At 32.9% G+C, this 16,334-nt stretch overlaps 1 protein-coding gene across 1 annotated transcript; it reads left to right on the top strand.

The window, feature by feature from the left end:
- Nucleotides 1-14,316: 14,316 nt before the first annotated feature.
- On the top strand, nt 14,317-16,281 carry LOC106788343 (cyclin-H). The gene is made up of 6 exons (XM_014751519.1): nt 14,317-14,554; nt 14,934-15,158; nt 15,244-15,417; nt 15,489-15,714; nt 15,802-15,913; nt 15,981-16,281. Exons 1-6 carry the CDS (start codon nt 14,438-14,440, stop codon nt 16,123-16,125), a joined length of 999 nt encoding a protein of 332 aa, XP_014607005.1. The 5' UTR covers nt 14,317-14,437; the 3' UTR covers nt 16,126-16,281.
- The last annotated feature ends 53 nt before the right edge of the window (nt 16,282-16,334 follow it).

Raw genomic sequence — 16,334 nt, 5'->3', positions numbered from 1 at the left:
TTTATCGATCTATTAGTTAAATTTAGAGAGTAATCAAATAGAATTATATATTAATTAATGAAATATATTGAAATAAATAAAATGAAAACGTTTCTATATGTACTCGAGATTATAATTTATTATGATTTTAATATGTATTAATTAAATGTTATTTATTGGCAACCTTGATACGATAACAACGACTCTTGATCTTGTTGCGATATTTTAAGTATTTCTATCGTGATAGGAGGAAGGAACGTATGAATATTCAAAAGGAGAACGAGCTCGATCACTCTTTCTTTCCAGACGGTTTTAACTTATGATACGTGTCTGCATTTTCATTATGCTGCCATAAACTCGAGAGCTTTCTATCATAATTCCTTTTTCTACCTTGATAATACCTATTTATATCTATATATAGAAATATTATGTGAATATAAATATATATTCACTCGTCAAGTGTTACAAAAAGTAACTGAAGTTTAAAGTATAAACAACAACAAAATTATTATTTATTTATTATAATAATTGTACAGATATTTTCGTTTTAACTTTGAAACATTTTTGACAATCCTTTCCGCTGTTCGTGTTTGTTTCGATATTTTTTAATTTATTTTTGTCACTTACTGTATTTGCTATTGTTATATTCATTTTAAAATTGTATCTTTTAATGTGTATACTATTAAAAATATTCATATTAACATTTATTATTAATCTAATTTGTAAAAACAAAATTGTTTAATTAATTTGTCTTAATTGTTAATCGTTAGAACACAAATCGTTAATTATAAAAATATGTTTAAAATAAAACATTTTTTTTTTCATATGATCTTATTAAAATTATAAAATATTACAATAAGAATAATGATTTTTTACATATTAATATACGATTCTATGCTAACTTGATTTAAACTTTACTTACTTTCACAATAAAACACCATAGAAATTTTCGTGCACGACTTGCACGAAGGTAAAAGGGCTTAAGGTCCAGTATTGGACCCATGGAGGTCGTGCATCACAAGAGTCTGGCAGGATAATAACCCCTTCTTCGAGAAGTCTTATTGCCGGACCATGAGCCAAATGATTGATAGGTACCGAACTATAGTGCAGGACACCATAACATTTCCAAAGATTCGCACTTGTGTTAAAGAAAGAATATCGGCTCATTCGTAACTATTTTTTTCTTTCTCACGTTAAGAAATTTAGCCCCAAAAAGTTAGCCCCCTTTTTATTTTATTACGCGTAACAAAATGAAACTCAACCCCCCAGCCCCCTCTTCTAAACATATACATTTTTTGTTTATAAAAATATGATATCAACAAAACCAATTTATTAAGAGAGAACTTTGTTTTAATTAAACAATGAAAAGATAATCTATAAAAAATTAGCATTATAGTCGAATTATAGTTGACAATTTATTTATTTTTTCACGTAATATAGTTGCTTTTTTTGTTTTCTTAAACAAAAAATATTAATATTAAGTATCGTTATAGAGAGATCTATTATCGATTGTTAATTTATTTAATAAATAAACTAAATTAAATAATAAAAAGATAATCTATAAAAAATTAGCATTATAGTCGAATTATAGTTGACAATTTATTTATTTTTTCACGTAATATAGTTGCTTTTTTTTGTTTTCTTAAACAAAAACTATTAATATTAAGTATCGTTATAGAGAGATCTATTATCGATTGTTAATTTATTTAATAAATAAACTAAATAAACAAAGATCAGTTTTAACCATTGATACAAATTTCTTGACGAGATAAACATTGAATTGAAATTGTTCAATTGGAAATAACGTTGAATGTTGGAGAACTTTTGGAAAAAGAAGCATAGGTTAGAGGTGGTTATAATAACGAATGTTAGACATCGGTTGTTGGTCATCGGGATGGTCTGTCTGTCTGGTTGTTTCCCTCAAAACGCCAGGTGGAAACATACGGTATATGTATATCTACCGTATTTTCTCTCTCTCTCTCTCTTTCTCTTCGCATATCATTACGAAAATTGTATTCAAAAGGTGTAACGCTTGAATCGATTCCGGCCACTGTTAGTTACCACATACACACACATAATACATCTATACGAATAACACCTTAAGTGAAATTCGTATCGAGTATGGTACGTCTGGACTCCTCCTGATTGAAGGCTCGAAGAGAAATGTTAGCTTCCAGCGTAACACATGGTTCGCGATTACCAAAACAAAAAATATAAACGCAACAAAAAATCCGAAAGAAAACATAAAAAAAACAAAGTAAAAAGGAAGACATGAAGGAAGTGGTAACTGGTAATCATGTTAAGATTCTTTCTACGTGTTTAGTGGTATCTGCTTTGTAATTGAAATTCTCGGATGCGTTATAAAGTATCGTGAAAAATAACCAAAAAAAATAATAATAAGAAAAAAAATGCAACGATCATCATCCTACGTAACTATGTAACGTTAAGAAGAATTTTATCAACGAATTTATGTGATCAAATTATATTTTCTTGAGATTTTGTATTATTATACGAACGAATGAACGGATAAGAAATGAAAATATAATATATGTTGCAATTTTATTTTTCTATTTTATATTTTCGTTGAAACACATACATACACATAACACACGATTTAAATAGGATTACTTAGAAATCTTAGAAGTTGATCTACGATCGCGTTGGAGTTTAATATTCGAGGCGTCGGCACGTGTATCAGTTCGGTGGGTGTACCATAGTAACAGTGTCTAAAGAAGACTATGAGCTACCGTCGCCGGAAACCATTCTTCCAGCAACCACCCTCACGGTACCCTTTCCGGTCTAAAGACTGTAAATCTTTCTTAGCACGCTAACGCTGGCTAGAGTACTCGAAACTGCCCTATTTTCATCAGCACGATGATCTTACTGAAAGGTTAGCAAGATGGTAGTTTCTTCTATCGAACCCTCGAATCATAAGAAAAATTCGAATTGCAAAGGGAGTAACCTATACCATCATTATTACAATATAACTTGTTATTATTTTGATAACTTTGTTTTCAAGTATTAGAAACATTTTTCACGAAAGAACAGTTCATCCGAATTTAGGATTACAAATAAATTTTAAAGATTGAATTTATATTTATAAATATTGATGTGTGGTATTTCAAATTTGTGATATCAAATTTTATCCCCAATTAATGTTAACGTCATTCGAAATTTTATTATTTGTAATTGAGAAATATCATCCAACGTGTATCCAACAGTAAACCAAATATATTTCAACATCTAAAACATAACCTAAAATATTCAACGGACATTCCAAGCGATTAGAAAACAAAGAAACAAACTAAAGAAAAAGAAAAGATATTCGATCTGCGGGTCAGTCAAAATAGTTACGTGGCTTTTGTAAGTCGAACCTTTGCGGTGTTATATGCCTTGCGGTAAAACGAAAAAGGGCACATATAAGACGAAAACGTTCGAATCGATCCGTCGGCAGACGCCACATAATATAATGGGATCGACCATAGGTACACACATACACATATTACATAAATACATACATACATATATACCCAAACATCAACCCATATATTCTTTTCTCTTTCTTTAAAACTTTCTCTCTACTATACAATATAACAGTATAGTAGAAACTGCTTTCTGTCTCTGGGCAAATTTCGCGAAGATCGAGCCCCGTGGACGTTCGTGGATCGCGTTGCCTCGTGGTGGCTGTTGTTGGGCCCTCGAGGGGTACCGAAAACCTAACCTCAAAACGCAAGCGGATAATTGGAGATAATGTTGGGGTTTGCCGAGGCACCGTAATTGCACGAGGCCGGGCCCTTTCGAAGCATCCATCCTCTTCTACACCCTACCCCTCACCATTCTTCACCTCCTCCTCCTCCTGCAACCACCACCACCACCACCTCTTCCTCCCTCATTCCTCCCTACGCTATTTTCTTCCTCATGCTCTTTCGACTGGACTAACACTCGATGAGGTTAGCTGTCGGTTCGTTCGTCCTGCTACGTCCGTCTGTTGAATTCTCTTTCGCAGAACCCCCGATAGTAGTAGTATCTCCTAATTCGTCGGTTTGTTTCGTGCGGTGCCGTGTTATTACGCGGGGTCCTGTGTAGACGTTCCTACGTAAGGCCCCATGAGCTTCCCCATGAGCATTCTCCTCAAAGTTATCCTCCGGTCTTATGAAGAAGACTAGTTAGCCCTTAGGGTCCATACAAAACCCATCTCTTTCTCTTTTTACCTTATTCAATATTTTCTTTTATTCTTATCGTTGAACACAGAAATATTATAATAAATGATTATGATTGATTTCTTCACTTGTGTGTTGGATAATTCTGCTAGGCTTTTTGTTATTTGGTTTTCTAATATTTTCTAATTATTTCTACCTTTTTTATCAAGTATCATTTTGTGAACAATAGTTGGATAAACAGGATTGAATATTTGTTTTAATTATCCATATGCGTTTTTTGGGAACAAGTGATAAGATCTTTACGTGTCAAACCTGAATGATTTTTAAATCATCATTATTTTTGTTCTCTATTAACGTGAAAATAAATAATTTATCGGAATCTGATGGATTCTATTATGATTCCATATGAACAAGATAAATGGCAATAGTTGGGTTATCTATACGTCAATGATAGTTTATCGAAGATAATCAGAATGTTCTTATTCTTATCTTTTACAACGTCTGAAGAATTTTCTTCTTGCATCTATTTACATCGTAAATATATCATGAATAACAACCATAAATTACGTTGTCCCCCTAGGTCGTAGTTTGATTGAAGTACTCAATCTACTATGCAACGCATAATTCAACAATTTCGTATTAAATTATTTAACAAAATTCATATTCCAGTTTTTATATTTAAATTAAGAGATATAAATAAAAGATATATAATAATATTATTATTATTAACGAATCTCATTTTTCTCTCTGATAAACAATTAACGAAACTTTGAAAGATGAGAATAATAATAATAATAAAAAAAAGAAAGCAGGGGGATTGAGTGAGGGGGGGGGGGAGCAGGCCCTAAAAAAAGTGTCCTTTGGAAAAAGGAAAGAAACCGTCGCAAAACTGTTTTCGAATATAAATTCGGCATGATCTAAACAGGGAACGTTACAAATTAGCAGATAATCAATTAGCTCGAACTTCCGGCGTGGCTTGAACAAACAAATGACAGAACAGAAGAGAAGAGAAGAGAACAGAACGCGCGGCTCGTAAAATTTTGGAGTAATTAAAGGCCGGTAAAGGTGAAGGGCGGGCATTTTAGAGGCATGCTCTCCTCGATTCCTTTGGTTCCTTTCCTTTCTTTTCCTTTCCTTTATTTTCCTTTGGTGGACAGAAGAAGACAACGGGTTCCTTCGTCGTCGTCTTCTTCGTCGTTTAGACTTTCGTCCCGTATAGAAAAAAACAGGACTCCGCAAAATTGAATTTCAAGGAAAGGGACAAAACCCAAAGTAAATCTGCATATAGATGGAATCTCGTTCGAGTAATAGAGACGTACGGAGAAACCTATTTCATTCGATATTAATCAAATCTAATTGTTTATTTTATTTCAAAGCAATAAACAAACAAACAAAAAGAAAAAAAGGTACATTGTAATACAAATATAATATTTAACAATAAGAAGGAGAATTATCATAGAGATGACGAAAAAATCAAAATAAATGGAAAAAAGTAGTATCGAAAAAACATAATCAAAGCTTCCAGTTACGAAATGGAAAAGAAAGGTGTATATTTTAAAGGTGTATATCCCGTCGGCAGGATCAGAAAAAGTTAAGTTTCGATAACTTCGATTAATGGTTGGTAGAAATGTCTGATCGATGGCGCCAGAATCCGTGGAACTCGGTTTCCTTCGAAGGAGGACACAGATCGGCGGATTTAGGCTATCATTATCCACATCTGCCATGACCACGTTCCTTCGTATCGAGATACAGGGAAGAGGCTGTAATTAGGGCCTTTAAATGCCGTATATTCCGTCATTCTTACGTCTTTGTTTCCGTAGCCGCGGGTTCATCGTATCGTCGTTAGTGTTTCCTCTATTTCTTTCTTTCTTTTCTTTTCTTTAATATGATTTTAGGGTCTAATCTGGTTGAATCGTTTTAAAACATCTGAGACATCAAATTGTCTCAGTATTTTTAATAGTTTCTCTTTACACAGGAAAATGATAATTATATTTTTGTTTTTATTTGACAAAAATCCAACTATTTTTAGGTTATGTCGATATTGTATGATTATCGTTCGTCCTATTTCCTGTGTTGTATTTGCTACGATTTTAAAGTACGTTTAATTGAATATTTCTTCATTGAATATTTTGAAAATCTTATTAAACGTTCAATTGAAGCATTTTGTTTTGTCATTTTCAAACAAAAATTATAATTAAATCATCGCAACACAAACTGATTCCTTTATCAGAACATTGTTCAGAAAATTTATGATAAATATATTGAAATCTAATTATTGATACTCGCATAACATATCTGAACCATTAACAAGACATCCAATTATCAATAATTAATCCTTTCATTTTCGAGAAAAACATATAATATAATATAAAATCCATGGTAAAAAAAACCAATTTACTACTCGTCAATATTCAGAACAATATGTGATCATTCACGTTTAAAAAGATTTCCTCCTAAAAAAAAAAACCAATGCACATGATTTGTTTTTCTTTTCTAACATTTCTTTAATTCCAAGAAAATAATTCGAATAAATCTCATCCTTTACCCTGATAATTCGTTGCGTTTGATTGATCAAGGTTTGACCGATTGTATCCAAGTTAAAATATGCCGACGGAAGAAAAATTTCGAATGAAGAACAGGAGTTAGTTCGATAACTAGGAGGATCTTATCTCTGGTGCTCCCAGTTTCGAGGGTTCTTCTCCTACCTTAGGGTTTTTAAAAGGTACACCCTCGAGGTAAGAGATCATGCTTTGAGGGCGCCGCATCGCGCCAACCACGCCTACTCCACCGTTATTTACCTCCGTCCTTTTTCGCCCTTGCATTTTTATTACCCTCCTCCTAGCCACCCCCCTCCTACCCGCCCGCCTCCCCCATCCCTCTCTCTCTCTCTCTCACTCTCTCTTGCTCTATGTTTTCATTTTTGTTTTTATTTTATTTTGTATTTTTTCTTTTTCAACGAACGTGGACGTTGGTCCTTCAAGCCCGGGAGCGATAGATACCCTCGGCATCAATAACGAGTTGGGTATCTTCACTTCTATCCTACCATCTTTACGGAGAATCCATTTTTCCATATATATATATATATACTCGCTCGAATTCCTTTCTATTTTTTTTTATGCTTTTTTTTATTTTTTTTTCAAATTAATCACAAAAGTTAAGAAGAAGATTTTGGTATCATCGTTAAATTAATAATACGATGATTATTATATTTGGATTATTTTAAAAAGAAACTAGGATAAATACATTTGAATTTGAATTAAACAATACTTTTTATATTTGTAGATTGAAGAATAACATCATTTCCCCAATTGTCGTCATCTTTCTAATTATTGTATTTGATTTATTTTTAGGTTATGTTTTGTGTTCATTGATATATTTCAATTTTTATCTAACGTTAGGTTCAATTTATGATTATTTATTGGACGACTATGGTTTTATTTCAATTATTTTGTTTGGTTTTTGTTTGTTTTATTTGTAAATGAAAAATGTCGACAATTGTTATTGAACAACCCTTCTTTTATTTACTGTACTTGATTCATTTCGGTTTACATTGTTTCTTTATCGTTGCACTTCAGTTTTTATTGTAAATAATTGTAATATTGTTCAAGCGAAAATTATTTATTGTACAACCATATGAATAGGGTCCTCTTTCATAGTTTAACAAATATACATACTTTATCAAAAAGTAATATGATAACATTTGTTGTTAGAGTTCAATACAAATGGAAGATAAATTTTAACGTAATGCAAATAACCATAATAAAAAATGTGTTCAGCCAACGTGCTAGAGAGATGTTTATCTGAGGATACGTTGAATATTTATAAGTAATGAATTTAACATCTCAGACTAGAGATATTTTATCGAGTTTAATTGATACCGCGTGAATACTCTTTACGATAAAGATAATAAATTAACAATAGATATTGCGTTATATTTATAGATACATAAACCTGTAATAAAAAATTTTCTTTATATATATATATGAGAAAATTTTTTTTATTTCATGAACATTTTCCTCTTATCTTATAAATCTAATAACCAATTCTCGATGGAGAGAGAATTATCGTAAAAGTAATAATTTTCTACTTTAGATAAACATCTTTTCTATACACCGGTCGAGATTTTAATAATTATTTCAAATAATCTTTTGTTTTTTTCTTTTTTCTTCTTTTTTTTTTTTGATATCTTCGATGTTATTATATCCCACGCTGTCAAACGAACCTTGATTTTTAATCATAGCAAACAGGTTTCTCTGTTGAATAACTTAAAGGTATTATCAAGTTACACTGTTAACTACCGGTAGCAACGATCAACTAATGATCAACGTTAGAACGTCACTCTTATCAGATTTTCTAGGCTAATGTTTAGTACGTTAAAATATCAACGTGTTGAATATTTTCTAGTAAAATAAAGGGATATAATGTGTGTCTGTACTATTGACATCGTCAGGTTTGATCATGTCGTGACAAGTGTCGATAGAAAATTGAATGTGGATAAAGGATTAGTGTAATATTCAGTTCATAAATTCTAATCATCTATAGTATATTTACATACTTAATACTCACATTCGTATAATATCTTTCCAATGGCCATAAACTCTGGTTACATAGTAAGTATACGTTTCCCAAAATGGCGACTGGGAAGTCTTCCAAATTACACTGATCGAATCACATAAGTTTCACTTTCTACGATAAGTTTCACTGAAGTATAATAAAATGGAAATGAAACACCTAAATCGATAGATTAAATAGAAACTAATCGTAAGTTAGTTTATAAGAAATCGAGAAATGATAAGTCCAAGGTTACCAAAATGGCGCCGGGCTGAAGTTAGGAATCCATGATTGGAATGAAATCGATCGAAATGCAATGATTCGATAGGATTCTTTTAAAATAATAATAAGAAAAAGAAAAAGTAACATAAGTTAGATTTTGTATGTTAAAGACGCAGGAGAACGGACAGGTGTAACGCGTAGCGGCAGTAGACACCAACTGATCTCACATAACAACGGCCGATAAAATTGTTGCGTTTCCACCAAAAATTATCCTCTTTTTTCCCTCGCGGTATAAAAAGTACAAAATTGTGGTAATTTAGCCCCCACCGCGCGATACCCGGCAAGGCTCCCTCCGCTCATTGCCCACGGGGAGAGAAGAGAGAAGAGAGCTCAGAGAACATAAGAGGGATGGGAGAGAGAGAGAGAGAGAGAGGAGAGAAAGGTAGGGGAGGAAGTGAAGGAGATGGCGAACCTCGCGAGATTGCCAGATGAAAAGAGAGGGAAGAGCCTATTTGCCCGTGACTACGACCACAGCTAACGATTATAGACATGAGACGATTATACTAGTTTGATATGATAACTTAGTATGTATGCATGTACACCAACGGATTGGTCACGTTAACAGTTACGTAGTCTATTCCATTTTTATATCTTTTCTTACTTTATCGTTCATGTTTTGAAATAAACAGGAATTGGGTGGCACGCGTGTTATCGAGAAAAACTATTCACGATTTAATTCTAATTACGATTCGTAATAATCTCGAGTACGAATGTAATACACTCCACGAGAGATTTTGTCTCTTACTTGAAAGATATACTTTCTTCTTTTCGTTATAAGGAATATAAATAATGCTTTTTCTTTTCCGAAATATAAATGCACCATAGTGTGGATATCACGAGCACACATATTACTCCTGTCTCGTGGCGCGTTACTCGTGTGAACTCGGCCACACGAGTGGTTAAGCCACCGAGAAGGGGCATACTATGAAATTAGTATAATCGCGATCAAAATTACTCGTACCTTGGTCCGCTGGTTGAACCACCAACCGCCGCTCAAATAGCCCGCTTTGCCGTCACCAATCGGAGCTCTTCATGCGGCGGCCATCTTGCGCGAACTTGTATGCGCCTTAGAAGACGGGAATTACCGCAAATGTGAATAATTTTGAGTTATTCGAAGTGTCCTCTAACTCTCATATATTAAGAATAACAAATATTTTTATTTTAATATATTTTATATATATATATATATACAAATAAATTCAATTACAGTTAGTTTGTTAATGGTTGCATTCCGAAAGCAACAAACTAGGATCAATTATTTGACATAATTACCAGTTAGAATCATTTTAAAACGTTCGATTAAAGTCTATAATGTGCAATATCTATGTGTATGCACCTTAATGTACTCACTCCGTTAAAATCATACATCATGAAAAGGTGAATCCTCTCAGTTACGTTACGTTACGTTACGTTGCGTTACGCGTCGAATAGGCCGTTGATTATAGTTCGTTAATTATCGGCCTGACCGCGGTCAGCCAAAATTAGAGGATTCAGAAGGTCACAACTCTCGTTCTCGCGAATTAAGTCGAGGTAATAACGAAAGGGGAAAAAAAGGATGAGCAATGTGAGAGAGAAAAAGTAATATTACATGTCGGTGGTGGTAAGAAGAAATCGGTTCGAACATTTACGCGCAAGACGCGCATCATATGAGCACCAGAAAGATCAAGTAAAGGTAGTTAGGCTTCTCTATAATAGAATCCAATGTACGTATGCGTATGATCATAATAATCTATCGAGAAATCTTTCGTAAAATATCAAGCCAAACGTAGTTCTTCTATTTTCCTTAATGACTCTACCAACGGATAATAATCTTCATGCATAATGCAGTCAACCCCGCGCTAACATTTTTGAACTATTTCGAAAATTATCCTGATAAATTATTATTCAATAAATGTATCATTTACTTCTTTTCTTTTTTTTTTTTTGTTTCTTTTGCTTTTATTCAGAATTCCTGAAAAGAAAAAAAGGAGTATCAGGGAAGGGGTTGAGGGGGGTTGGAGGAAAAAAGAAAAGAATAAAGAAATATGAAGAAAGAGGTGGGACCCTGAAAATGTTCAAGATAAGACAGAAAAGAAAAACAAAAATAATACGAGAATAAAAGTTTATGGGAAGGGAAAAATCGGTAGCATAAAAACACCAAAGCAATTCTTCTTTCCTCGTCCCTGTTTTTCACCCGAGGCACGAATAAGAATTAGGAACGAGAGTCGCGAAAGGATCGCGAAAAGGATCGCTGAAGAATCGGGGGGCCTCACCGATTTGGAGTATACTTTTGCCTCAAGGCAACGTTCAAACTTGCTGCAGTAGGTCTAGCCACTGCACTCTCTTTCCTTCTCTCTTTTTCTCTCTCTCTCTCTCTTTCTCTGTCCTCTGTAATTATACACCCATGTATACGAACCCACCTCGTTGCTGTCTCTTTCTTCCATCTCGACTTTCCTTGGTACTAGCTGTCTTCTTCTTCTTCTTTTTTTCTTTTTCTTCTTGTTTTTTATTTTTATTTTTATTTTTATTCTTATTCTTTCTCTCTCACTCTCTTTGTGTGTATCTTTTTTTTCACTGCTTGCTGATCTTTCTCTTCGTTTATGCCTCTGGCTAACTTTGCACCCGAACTTCTTCAGACTCTACTCTTCTTCTTCTTCTTCTTATTATTATTATTATTATTATTTTACTTTATTTTATTTTATTTTATTTGTCTACCTTTGTCTTTCTTCTACATGTGAATGTAGAGACTCGTGAGTTTCGAATCGTTTGATTGTCGATAATGATTTATCAAACAACTTTAGATTATCGAACTATCAAAACTGGTAGCAACAGGGAGAAACAAGTACAGGGTTGATCAAAAGTTATTAGAAATAACGTTTTGAAAATCAATTTTGATCTTTTCTTCAATATTTTTTTCTTTTTTTTCTTATTCTCTATCAAATTATAAAATTGCAAATTTACAAAATATTGATCTAAACTGTGTACAATTAGATATATGATGTATTCCAATACCTACGAATTGGTTAAATATTTGATCCATTTACATGAACGTGATGAAACATGAGAAATTGATTTGCATACAGGTAAAAGTACAATAGAGAAACACAAAAGGTCCTGACATATGAGGAACAGGCCACGTGACGTTTTGACCACGGAAGGTTTGCGTGCAGTGAGAAAAGCAGTCAAGCCAAAGCCAAAGCCCCGAGGAGTGTTAAAATCAGGCGTGATACCGCTTTTTGCGGGTTAACCAACGACGATACCACTATAGCATGGTTAACGGTCATGCAATATGTACTAGGTCACGTACGTATTTCATGAAAGTTCTTTCACAAATGCTACAGGTTCAGACCAAAGTAAAATCAAAATATTCTTCCTTCTTAAAAATTCATTAAATTCATTTTATTTTCAGCATGAAGGTATTAATAAAAATATTGATATTGATCAAATCTCGTTAGGAAAGAAAGAAAGAAAGAAAGAAAAAATAATCATTAGTCATGTCTAGAACGTATCAGAAATCAGTATACATTGAATGTTGTAAACCAAAGTAAAAATATGTCTGTTCAGTTAGCCAGGTAATTTGTCAGACGTTAAAGAAAGAGGGTTGTTCATTCGTATAGGAGAAAGTCATTCTTGATTACGACGAAGTAAGCAAGTTGGATAACACGCCGAAAGTAATCCACTTTAATCCGTCACACCTCGGTAGCCCAAGTTGAATATTGATTTTGCATTAGGACGAGGCGAGTAAACCATTTGACTTCCCTTTTCCTTACGGCAAACGCGATTATTGGGAAACGTGGGTGTATGTATATAGAGAGAATAATACGAGAGAAAGAAAGAGAGAGAAAGAGAGAGTGTACTCGCATACGTGCGTGTCTTTGGTATAAAAGGGAAAGGGTGGTGGAACACGCGAACTTTTCGAGGGTGCTGCTAACCGCAATGTTAGATTAATGGCGGATGTACTTCACTTTCGGGGATAGCCCATATCTTTCCTTCCTTTCTTGGATTTCGGCGGAAGTGAAACCGCCAGGGTTTCGTATAGTTATATATCTAAGTATAATACCAATATGCATACCACACAGATCTGTGTACATGTATCCTAATTTGCTTAACAAATTATCACGTTATTACTATGAAATAAAACGACAAAAAATCTAACCTAAAAATAAAGAAATAGAAAATATTTGAGTACAACAGTAGTTGATTTAAAAATCAAATTCATAGGAAGGAAGGAAGGAATAAATAAATTACACATTGATTCCTTATGCTATTAACCGTTTATGATTTGTACTGATGTAAGATAATATGATAAATACAGTAAGTAAAGTGAATGTTAGTTGGATATCATCTACCAAAGAAAACTTAAGATCCGACAATGATCATAAGATTGATCAAATCAATATATTCCAAGTCTCGGATACATTACCGAGGACAACAACGGAAGGAGTCGTGTAAGTACCTCTAACGTGAAAGCAACGTAAACTAGCCTGTAATAAGAAAAAAAAAACAAAACAAAAAGAAAAAGGATAAAAAGAATGGAAAAAAAAATATTGAGGAAGAGTTATGGGTGAGGTCTGTAAGTACTCTTAGAACGAGCGGCAGCTCGAACGGCCAACGATGGCCTAAGGGTTCAGAAACGAGGTGGAGAAGCAAAACGGGTAGATCCCAAGTCTCGATCGTGATAAGATGCAGCGGCGTTGTCGGTTGACAAAGGGTCGTTGGAACGCCCCTTCAGATCGGACGTGCAACCGCTTGGGGGAGGCGTCCATATTAAAATCGGCTCTACCTCGTTCCACCATATCTCTCTCTCTCTCTCTCTCTCTCTCTCTCTCTCTCTCTCTTTCTTACTTTCTTTCTTTTTCTCTCTTCCTGTCGCCGATCTTGTTTATTACCGTTGCGTAGGCGGCCAGTTTGCCAGAAAACATCGTATTCGTTCATCCTTCCTAATTCTTTTTTTTTCTCTTCTTTTTTACCAACTATTATTTAACATTATATTATTTTTATATTATTCATTAATATTTATCGCTTTTTGTGTCTTATATTTTCACTTAAATATTTTTTAATCATTAATTGTATTCTATTAATAAGATTCAATTTAATCTATCAATAGCTTCATTTTTATTTTATTTTTTAGGTTACATGAACAATTGTTGGCGATTAAAAAAATTAAATTTAAAAGAAACACTTTTATCGCTTTAACAATACGTTTTCTTTTTATAAGTTTATTACAAATTTTCCGAACAATTTTATATTATTATTTAAAACAATTTCATTTGTAAAGTGAAGATGCAGTTATCGATTATATCGATATGTAAAAGCTCGAAACAATGAGCAGTGCTGCCCTCTAGGTAGTTGTTCATGGAAACACTTAGTACTTCTTGAGCTTGCACGTGTAACACCTGTCGGCGTCGTCAATTATTTTTATACATTTTTATTTAATTTCATTCGAATTTATTTTTTCTTTTGTTTTTTTGCCTTAATCTTAAAGAATGTTTCCTCAAAGTTCGCAAAAAAGATTTTGGATGTTTAGAGATGAAAATGAATTAACTGCGTTAAGAGAAAAAACTAATACGGAATTCATCAATAAACATGGTGTCAATATGTCTGTAAGTTTTAATTATTTGTTAGAAATAATCGTGTTATATTAATTATGATTATTCGTATTGTATTGTCTATCATTTCTAACCTCATTGCAAAATCTTAATCCTTCTTATTTCCATGCGATACATTATACAAATTTTGGGTGTACATTTTACTAATAAAAATTATTTAATGTTCAAACCGTTAATTAAAAATGTCATCGTTGAAACCTAAATACAAACTAACAGTTTAGCGTTAAAATTCCGTAATACTGTAATAATGTCATGTTTACGTTTGAGTCTGTCGATAAAACAGAACTCGTAGATAGTATTAATATTAACATGTATTTCATATTTTTTTTAATGTATAGAATATCTTGTATATTTTTATTTCATCATTACAAAGCCACAAGAAAGAGAAGCACATTTTCTCTCAGACAACGAAGAGCGTACACTACTTAGATTTTATGAATTACAATTGCGTGATTTCTGTCGTCGCTTTACACCTCCAATGCCCAAAGCTACCGTCGCTACTGCGCTGCATTATTTCAAGAGATTTTATTTGAGAAACAGCGTAATGGATTATCATCCAAAGGAGATATTGGTCACATGCGTATACTTAGCTTGTAAAGTTATTATCATTTTGTATCGTAATCAAATTAGTATTATATAGAAGACAATTAAGATTGTACGATGTAACGTTGTCATTTTTACAGGTAGAAGAATTTAATGTTTCAATATCTCAATTTGTTGCTAATATTAAGGGCGACAGAGAAAAAGCATCAGACATTATTCTTAACAATGAATTGTTACTCATGCAACAATTAAATTACAATTTAACAATTCACAATCCGTTCAGGCCTGTCGAAGGATTAATGATAGATATTAAGGTGTACTGATTTTTCATCGCTGATAATAGTTTATAGATGTGTTTGCTAACACATTATGTTGTAACTTGTAGACTCGTTATACTTCGTTAGAGAATCCAGAAAAATTGAGGCCACACATAGACGAATTTTTAGAAAGAGTTTTTTTAACGGACAGTGTTTTAATTTATGCACCGAGTCAAGTCGCATTAGCTGCGACTTTGCACGCAGCATCCAGAGCATCAGCAAATTTAGACAATTATGTTACTGATACATTATTTTCAAGCGAACAATTAGGAGGCATAATAGAAGCGGTTAGAAGTAAGTTGTAAAATAATCAATAATATTTCATCGTATAGTTAAATGTAATAGAATAAAATAACGTATCGTTGCGTGTAAATATTGTAGAAATAAGATCAATGGCTAAATGCGTAGAACCACCATCGCGTGATGTTGTAAGAGCGATAGAAAAAAAATTAGACAAATGTAGAAATCAAGAAAATAATCCAGACAGCGAGATGTGAGTAATTTATTTTCAATCGTCGACGTTTGAAAATATGTTTTTGTATAAAATAATTTCTTCACAGATACAAGCAAAGAATGCAAGAAATGTTGCTAGAAGAGGATCTACAAGACGATGAAAAGTATGCCAAAATTATACAGGACCAAGCGGCTCATGATGAAAAAACTTTAGGTGTTAATAAAATGTTATCTTCTCCATCTGCTTTATGAATTATAAATTTGTATAGGTATTCATCATTAGCAATCTTCTCCGGAATAATTTGTTTAAGATATTTATATAATTATTTACAAATATAAAATAATGAAATACCTGTACTTCTTGGATTTTGATTAAAGTATTATTCTGTTTTTTTTTTTATACCTATGCATATACTGTAATTATTCTAATTTGATTATTTTTGTTTATTTTTTTATGTTCA

This window comes from Polistes canadensis, unplaced genomic scaffold (assembly GCF_001313835.1).
Source record: "Polistes canadensis isolate GaletaPanama2010 unplaced genomic scaffold, ASM131383v1 scaffold_135, whole genome shotgun sequence".
Lineage (NCBI taxonomy): Eukaryota > Metazoa > Arthropoda > Insecta > Hymenoptera > Vespidae > Polistes > Polistes canadensis.
The sequence above is the reverse complement of the archived record's forward strand: the minus strand, read 5'-3'. Positions and strand labels throughout refer to the sequence as shown.

Coding starts and splice junctions, on each gene's coding strand:
- LOC106788343 (XM_014751519.1), top strand. CDS start 14,438: ATGTTTCCTCAAAGTTCGCAAAAAAGATTTTGGATGTTTAGAGATGAA. Junction 14,555..14,933: donor AACATGGTGTCAATATGTCT/GTAAGTTTTAAT, acceptor ATCATTACAAAG/CCACAAGAAAGAGAAGCACA. Junction 15,914..15,980: donor AATAATCCAGACAGCGAGAT/GTGAGTAATTTA, acceptor ATTTCTTCACAG/ATACAAGCAAAGAATGCAAG.